This window comes from Seriola dumerili, unplaced genomic scaffold (assembly GCF_002260705.1).
Source record: "Seriola dumerili isolate Sdu_G_001 unplaced genomic scaffold, Sdu_1.0 BDQW01000110.1, whole genome shotgun sequence".
NCBI classification, from domain to species: Eukaryota; Metazoa; Chordata; class Actinopteri; order Carangiformes; family Carangidae; genus Seriola; species Seriola dumerili.
The window spans coordinates 342306-351593 of NW_019174365.1; the positions used below are offsets into that span (position 1 = coordinate 342306).

The 9288-nt window shown below is 39.1% G+C and overlaps 2 protein-coding genes across 2 annotated transcripts; both read left to right on the forward strand.

Annotated features, from left to right (window-relative positions):
- Positions 1 to 60: 60 nt before the first annotated feature.
- LOC111223453 (E3 ubiquitin-protein ligase ZNRF2-like) lies at positions 61 to 5807 on the forward strand. Its single transcript, XM_022747609.1, has 4 exons — positions 61 to 818; positions 2368 to 2463; positions 4104 to 4209; positions 4889 to 5807. Exons 1-4 carry the CDS (start codon positions 491 to 493, stop codon positions 4944 to 4946), a joined length of 588 nt encoding a protein of 195 aa, XP_022603330.1. The 5' UTR covers positions 61 to 490; the 3' UTR covers positions 4947 to 5807.
- Positions 5808 to 6659: 852 nt separating this feature from the next.
- txnl4a (thioredoxin like 4A) lies at positions 6660 to 9082 on the forward strand. Its single transcript, XM_022747610.1, has 4 exons — positions 6660 to 6784; positions 7027 to 7206; positions 8352 to 8455; positions 8568 to 9082. The coding sequence occupies exons 2-4, from the start codon at positions 7054 to 7056 to the stop codon at positions 8737 to 8739; spliced, it is 429 nt and encodes a 142-aa protein (XP_022603331.1). The 5' UTR covers positions 6660 to 6784; positions 7027 to 7053; the 3' UTR covers positions 8740 to 9082.
- Positions 9083 to 9288: the final 206 nt, after the last annotated feature.

Genomic DNA, 9288 nt, shown 5'->3' on the forward strand with positions numbered 1-9288 from the left:
TCCTGGTGGGCTTCGGGTGGTTTGACGGAGCTTCCTCGCAGAGGGAGGAGGGCAATCCCTGCTTTTATTTTTCTTTCCAGACGAACACAGTTGAGCACAAAAACAAACTTGAACCAGACGAGCTGTGGGGTCAACACTCGAGCTTATGTGTTCGTCTGAAGCGGAGGAACTGAGGACGTTTAACTGAAGAGATTTTTTTTTTTTTTTTTTAATTTTCCATTGTTGAAAAAAGGGAAGGGCTCTGCCAAAAAAAAACCCCAAAAAAACAACCATTTGGAAATTAAGTTGTGCGTCAGTGAGTGCGCACTTTACGCACAGGGCGCAGCATGAAACTTTGAGATGTTGGATCACCTCGCCTTTATTGCTGTTCGTGCGTTAGGTTTTATTTCCTTTGTTGGTGTCAGCTCTTCAGGACTCACTGCGATCATGTGTCGTGGCTAAAAACTTTATAGCGCACTCAAAAACCCTGAGGAGGAAAACCTGAGACAGCATGGGGGCCAAACAGAGCAACCCTGTATTTGATGGTAGAACTCGGGCTTATTCCAGCTCCGATCTCCCATCTGGAAACTCCAGCGGCGGGGAAAGGATTGCGGGGTTTAGGTACACAAATGGACCCGATGGCCCCCGGATCCGGTACACGGGTGCAGGGCCAACCAGCTCCGGGCTCAGTATACCGGCCGGCGGCAGGTCAGGGTCTCACGGACTCAATCAGAGCCTCGATGGCACGGATGGTGACGATGAGGGCCAGCTGCCTCCTGAGGGCCACAGGCTGCTTATAGGGTCTTTACCGGCTCACCTGTCCCCTCACCTGCTGGGAGGTAAGACTGTAACGCATGAGTTGTAAATTCAATCCAACAGTAAACCTATAAAACATCTGGAAACGTCACATTCTTACGAGTAATACGTTACTGCTTATTACCTTTAAAGGTATTTTTAATTTCCTGATTTCGTCATTGTTCCGGAAGTACACACTGCCTGTGTATAAAGAATAGTGAGTTCAGACATACTTTACTCCAACTCTTTAACTATTTATAGTGTTCATTGTTCTTAATACAGACTTTATTGCCCTTATGTCATTCCACTTCCATGCTTTACCTCATGTGGCAGAACGGTAATATTTCAGCTCTTTTCAGCTGTTTGTTTAGAGTCAACATGTTACTTCATGTTTGCTACCATATGTTTATGACACTGCTACAAGAAACCATAAAGAGTAAACACATGCGTTGTCAGAGCCGCTTAGTAGTTTTCCATTTGACATGTGATACCTGGCATATAGTTCTAACTGTCTGATGACTGAGCCCTTTGTTTAGCACTTCTGCACTTTTCATGGAGCCACAGGTGGCTCTGCTGCACTGAACTGCTGTTTTCAGCAGTCCTTCTTCTTCTTCTTCTTCTTCTTCTCTGACTTGCAAAACTGGCTTGTTTTTCACCCCTGCTAAGAGGGAAGAGTGCATTATGTAGGTCAGCAGATAAGAGCTTCCTGCTGGTTACACATTGTCTGACACACACACACACACACACACACACACACACACACACACTCACACACACACCACACATGCACACAAACTTCCTGAATCCACAAGTCTAGCTGTTTCACAACTGGTGGGTTGTCTCCAGACCAGACCATAACATCAAACTAACATAACAGGACCATTAGACTCCTCTAACATCCATGTCACTGAAGAGCAAAAGATCTAACCCCCCCCTCTGGTTACTGGCACAGATCACTTCCTTGATGAGCAAGTGTAATCATTTGTAACCTCATCAATAAACTTTGCCCATCAGATACATGTGATCTTGACTGTGCAGGCCTCACCCCACCCCCTACAAACACATGACACAAACATAAGGTTCACAGCAGAGATAATGACTACCTACAAATAGGTTGCATTTGTTATCCTTTTCTTGACCGCGGTGTTATAACGTTAAACAGCAGGTTAGCTTATCTCAGGTCAAGCAGCTCCTGGCCTGTTAATCTTTGTGCAGCTGAGAAGATGTGCAGGGTCGGGAGGCCGAGTGAATCTGTTTCGAATCATGAATTAATGAATCTAGTTTAATACATAAAGAAATTCACAGATACAGTGCAATAAATACTGAAGCGTCTCAGCTTGAGGATGTGGTCACAGCAAAGACACCTAAAGATTGTGTATGATTTGGTAAGCAGATTGTTACAGATTGTTTAAAGCAGACAGAGAGCTGGTAAGTGCATGCAGGTGTTAGGACCTGTGGGACTGTTAAAGACTGTTGCAGATCATGCAGGCAGTCCCACGCCCCCTCTCTTGTGTACATATCAATAAAAGGTTACGAGAGAGACGCCGGCACATCTGGGTCCTCATGTTCTTGTCTTTGTGTTTTTCCTCCCAGGCTTCCACTGTCCTGTCTGCTCCAAGATTATGGCGTCGGATGAAATAGAGAAGCATCTGCTCATGTGTTTCAGCAAAACGCGCCTCACCTACAACAGTAAGAGATCAGGACTGAAAGTGCACAAGTGATTCTGAAAGTTGAAGTGTATGGTGTTTGGTTTTTAGCCACAGCCACCTGTTACACCCCCCAGTCCTCAGTTTTACCCATTCACTTTTGCTTAAAATAGACACACAAAACAACATGTGAAACTGAACATTGGCAAAGGTAAATGAAGGTGCTTCAGAAGGTAGCAGTACCACAATGGTTATATCATTGAATATTATTGTGGTTTCCAATGTTTTTGTTTTGTGACCCCTTAAAATGAATAGATGTATTGTTTACTTGCAGCTCCACACCACAGGTCATATGTGTTAGTGTGGACTTGAACTGAAGGCAGTTCAAAAATCCAAAGAGTGATTTTTCATCCATAGATTTTGTGTAAAAAATATTGTTTTTTGCTTTTATTATTATAATTGATTATTACCTCTAATGCATTACTTTGCTGCATTGTAATGGTATGGACCTATGTTTAATAACTATAATTTACTAGCTAGGTAGTTTAATCACAAAATATGCATCATATTTTCATCAAGATCATTATAGGTTTGTTAATCTTAATATGCAAGGTAACTATTAACTCTAGCTGCCAAATAAACTTAATGGAAAAGAAGGTACAGTATTTCCCTCCGTAAACATCATGGAGTAGAAGTATAAGGTAGCACGGGAAGGAAGTAATCAAGTGTAAGTACCTCAAAACTTCACTTCCTTAGTCAAAGCTTTTGCCATATTGTTCCTATAAGTGGGGATGAAAATGAATTTAAAAATGTGTTGTATTAAATGGTCTTCAGATAGATTGATAAAGTATCTTTTAAGGAACTCCTAATCCATATAAATGTGTCTGCACCAGCATGTTATACGGTGCAGCATGAAAACATCAAAGCTAACGCAGCTGCACAACTATGCAGCCTTTCATAGGCGTGAAGACTGACTGTGTGAGCACCTGTATTGTGCACGCCCATCTATATGTGCACACACAAGAAAGGCAAACACATCTCCTCTGTAGACACTAGGTAGTGTCACTACACACACTTTCTGTTTGTTGAGACTCCCTTGCCTTGACAGTGTTGCATGTATAGAAACAACAGTAGATTGCTATTCATCTTTAATTGTTGATGCATGTGCAGACACATACACACACACAGGTTGCACACACGTACAGCAACATAAACATACAGTACATATACAATATATGTAAATATATATATATATATATGTATATTTAGTTACTCCTTGGCCTCAGGTATTGACTGTTGGGCCTATCACAGCTGAATATGCAGATTAACATGTGACACAGAAAAGAAAACCGTTGTTACCTGTTCTCGGTTTCATCTCGGTTTTATCTGATCAGAGATTCAGTTTTCTCTTCCTGTTTTTGAAATACACTGCTGAATTTTCATACAAAGAATAAAAAATTGAAACTGCGTTCTATAAAAACACAACCTATCCTGACAACAGACTGCAAATATACTCCACACTGTAAGAGGAAAACACCAGCTCTCATCTGTGCTCAGATATTCTGGTACCAAAGGTTAAACAGATGGTTATGCAGCACTCAGTGCTTGAACTGAACATTTGATACAAGGTTTGGTGTGCGAGACAGCCCTTTGCTCAGTTTGTCTCTGTATTGTCTTTCTCAGAGGACATCCTGTCCAGACACTCTGGGGAATGTGCCATCTGTTTAGAAGAGCTGGAGCAGGGAGACACGATTGCCAGACTGCCCTGCCTCTGTATCTACCATAAGGGGTAACTAACACACACAAACAAAACACAAATAAATAGATTTTAGTTTGAAATAGTTGAGCAAATGGATAAAATACACCAGATGTGGTTCATCAAACTCTGGGCAAGAAAGCAAATAAGCTTATATCCAAAATGTCAAACTATTCCTTTAATTTTCTTTACAGACCATAACTAGAACAAGTGATACCATAATGCATTGTATCGCAGTTTATTTGAAATTATTCCCTGTTTCTCTCCCTTCTGCACATGGCCAAAGATAAAAAGATGTTAATGCAAAACATTTCCAATCTTTTTGTAGAAATCCTAAAAATGTGAATAAACCAAATCAAACAGGTGACACCCATCTTAGACAGTAATGAAAAAAAACAAGTGATACAATATATGTTTGTTTATAATTACAATAACCAACAAATATCTCTCTGTCCTGTTTGTATAATGTGTGACAGGAGTCTCAACTTGAATAAAAGTTAAAAAAAACTACAATTTAACCATTTATATAAAGGATTAGTTTGTCATTTTGGGAAGTAGAGTAAATATGAAAGTACCACCATCTTTAGATAGTGTATCTAAATCAGTAAAGAGAAATTTTACTGCGATATCTAAATGTAAATCCAGCTCAGTTTTTATCTTCCTTTGACCACAAGAGACAAACGTCCCTGTTGTCCTCCTCTTCCTGTTTCAGGTGTATAGACGAGTGGTTCGAGGTGAATCGCTCGTGTCCGGAGCATCCTGCCGACTAGGAGCTGCAAGAGTACAGTTTCAATCAACTGTACATCACGGCGGTCGACTGCGTGCCCCGATCTCATCCCAACACTGTCTGTTCCAGCCGAGCATCAGCGCTCCTCAGGGATTGTAAGACATTATTGTGTGCAGGATTTTTCATATTGCCTCATGGAACTGCGATGGACTTTGGATATGTTTCTCTAGACGTCGTGGATTGCTCAAAGAACCACTGGTGGAGTCATTTTGTCTCCTGAAAATATGTGAATGTTTCTTATGCCACCTGCTGGACTAAAGAGGTTTCATGCAACATGGGATGTGAATTGAACTGTTTTGCTGAACAGGGTGTGGTTGTATAGCAGAAGACCTGTATAACCAACATGGTGGAAGAGTCTCTTTTCAGCAGAGATTTAGATTGATGCCTGTTCAAAGACTTGTTCGGAAAGCTGAAGGCTGATGTTGTGCAATGTGAAACAGCCATACAGAATTAAAAAAAATGCCAATATCAGCTTTAAGGGATGATTACAGTGTTGATGGTAGTCAGGAAGTAGATGCTGGATTTTTTTGCAAAATTGGCTTTCACTATCGTTTGTTAAACAATCATCTGTCCTAGACCAAATAGTCTAACATGAAATAGTTGGACGTTGTTAATCATTTGGCCATTCAGAACCACAGTGATGTGATTGTGTAGTTTAGTGGTGAAATTAAGGATAGGTTGAGACATATCTAATGATGATTCATACTCTCTCTAAGGAGTGCCATAATATGCTGCTATGTCATAGACTGGAAAGTTTTCCTATAACCTTTGGACCGTTGTTCATTGTACTGTGTATTTGTACTGTAATGAATTGCACAACAATAAATGTTTTGTCTTATGTCTCTTTCTTGTGTAAGAAGTATTCTTTATACTTCTATATATCTATATACTAATTAAAATAGGTCATCTTCCAATTTAAAATTCAGTGGGAGTGTTTGACCCATGCATTGTTTCTGTCTGATATGGATAGATGAGAGAAAGATGAGAGGAAGGAGGGAATTCAAGCAACAAATTCATTTTAAATATATATATTTTTGGCATATATACTGTGGATGAATAATTTATACATAAAGTCTGCACTTTGGCTTGGAAATCATTATAACTTGCCAAAAATAACACAAAAGTTTAAAGGCATCATCACCTTTCAGTATTACAATCCAAAAACAAAACATACGATTCTTGATTTTCTATCAGCCAAGAGAAGGCAGTGAAGATAAGTCTCCCCAGAATTGGGCATGCAGGGACATGGATGAAGTGGATTGAGTGTTCTTTCTGTTTGTTGCAAAATGAGCAGTCTGAGGAAATGACCTCTTTCAACTTACTCAAGGATTTGCGAAGATAATTGCTCTGTATTTCTTTGACTATAGGGTAATTTTTCTAATTGCAAATAAGAAAGACCCGAGGAGAGGATAGCATTAGAAAGACAACTTTTATCTGAAAATAGCTGAGATGAAGTGAGTTCTCTTCATTGAGGAGACAGTTATATATATTTAGTTTTTAGTTAAATTATAAATAACTATGACCATTCTATGAAGGCCATTGTACTGACTGGAGAAATGTTGGAACGTAAAAAATTATATTAAGTATATTTTGATTGTTGACATAAAAACAACAAAAACGTGTGCCAGAGACAGAATCTTTGCGTGTACGCATGTGACGTAAACACATCGCGCCCGCTGTCGCGCGTTGGTGACGCCGTGCGTACGACAACGTACTACTGACGAAAAGGATACAAAGCAACAGCCACCGGGGTTTCACTGGTTAACAAGCTACACATAGCATTTATTTCGCCATATAACACACGTTCGTTTGTATTTCGAGGTAAGCTAAGTGTCCCCGTGTGACTTCTTGTTAATTACCGTCTAGTAAAGTTTATTCTTTCCCCTTCTAGACGTTTCCTTGGCTAGCTAACGCTAATTGTTACTCGCTAATATCAGCAGGCTAACTGCACATCCCTGCTCACACTACGAGCTGAAATCCTGGTTTTGCTGGGATTTAATCAGACGTTTCTCTCACCGCCTCTCAACTTATGTGACGCTAAAGCTAAATGTTTTGGTTTTCAGCTTGGGGAACGACAGCTTAGGGTCAAGATGTCGTATATGCTACCGCATCTTCATAATGGCTGGCAGGTTGACCAAGCCATCCTGTCTGAGGAAGACCGAGTCCTCGTGATCCGCTTCGGACACGACTGGGACCCCACATGCATGAAAATGGACGAAGTCCTGTACAGTATCGCTGAAAAGGTTTGGATACAATCTGTCTCATAAACCATGTGTATTAGAACATTAGCATTAGCTCTCCCCCAGCGTCTAAACCGTATTAACATGCCCAATAGCATCACCTGCTGTAACACATGAATAATAACCATAGAAGAACATTGTGTTTGTAAATAGGAGGCTTTCTGTCTGCTTGTCTGTAGGGTATAACATTAACCAGAGCGTTACCAGAGTGCATTGTCACTCCTCCAACTAACAGCTTACAGGCATATATCATATATTATAGAATATCAGCAAGGACAGAAAATAACTCATATAGTGACCACAAGTTGTAGTAATCACAAAATCTACTTTATGTTCAAAAGGCTCACACACAATACTAAATTTCACATACTTGCACTATTAAAACTGCACTTGGAGTTATAAATGAACTACTATCATTGATTTTCCTTTATTGGCATAGGTGAATTTTGCCACAGTGACTAATTGTTGTCAGTTGCATTAAATACTAGATTATTAGTTTTTGTATTATTAATTTTTACACCTGCAGATAATTTTGATGACACTCCAAAGCAACTGTTGTGGTATTAATAAACTTTTAGAATTGCTTCCCTGTAAAGTTCACAGGATCATCACAGTTTATGATTTGACTTGACAATCACATTGGCTGCTAAATGATTGAAGATTCATCATTATTTTCATCAAAGTGTTCACTGCTATGGCATATTATTGCTGATTTTACAACTATAACAATAATTTCTAGACCGATACTAAGGCTGTTAAAAAGCTCACTTGCAATATTTTCTTAAAGATATAACCTATGTTCTTGTGTAAGCACATTTAAGCTTACCTGGTTGTTTTAAAGCCACAACACTGTGAAGGTGAGAAATTGCAGGTAGTGAAAAGACAGAGGAGACAGTATCTCAGCATCAGTTAAAGGCTAAAATGTAACTTTTCAATGTTGGTGATCAAGTTGCCAGTTACAGTGTCATGTAATGAATGAACTGACAAACCAGGCACTGTAATTTGTAAGAATCCACAGAGCAGCCTTTTGTTTACCCCAGCAGCAGACCCCTCCTAGTTGTGAGGTTGTGCCTGTTGCACTGAACGTACTTTGCTGTTTATAAAGTTAACCATTATAATTTTGTACTTGTCTATGTGTCTTCTGACAGGTAAAGAATTTTGCTGTTATTTACCTGGTGGACATAACAGAAGTGCCTGACTTCAACAAGATGTACGAGTTGTACGACCCCTGCACCGTCATGTTCTTTTTCAGGTAAAGACAGCATCACAGCATCAGTCCTTAGATTATTAAAGTCAATATTATTTAAGTTAACCAGTTACTATATTGTTATTGCCCTTCTCATATTGTTATTGGTTTTCCTCAGGAACAAACACATCATGATTGATTTGGGCACTGGTAACAACAACAAGATCAACTGGACAATGGAGGACAAGCAGGAGATGATAGACATTATTGAAACAGTGTACAGAGGAGCAAGAAAAGGACGAGGTCTAGTGGTGTCTCCTAAGGATTACTCCACAAAATACAGATATTGATTTTTATTTTTTTCCCAACTTTTTTGAGATGTTTTCTTTTTTCCTGATATTTTGTGACAATACAGAGACTACAAGTTACAGAAGTCAAAGAAGATCTTTTACAACATTTTTGTTTTCACCAGCAAAACAAGACAATATTCTTATAAATGGTCATGATTGTGTGACATTGTGCCATTTGTGGTTTTTTTGTGTACCATTAGTACCAGTTTATTCAATTTCTCCAACATTGAGTTGCTTTCTTTTTCTCTTTAAACAAGTGCAGATACATTACACAAGTCTTCATTTTTAATGTTCTAATAAACATGGATATTTACATAAAGAAATGTTTGTTTTAGACCTTCTCAATTGTTCCAAACGGTTTTTTGTAATGTTATGATGATATATATTGTTTGACGATAGAAAAATGTTATGCTTTATATTATGCTCTAAATGAACTTTATTGCGTTGCAATACTACTCTCTATGGTAATATTTTTAGCTTTTTGGATGCTTTGTGTTCTTCCAAATGGCAAGAAATTTGCATGAAGACAAGACAAACAAATGTGACACA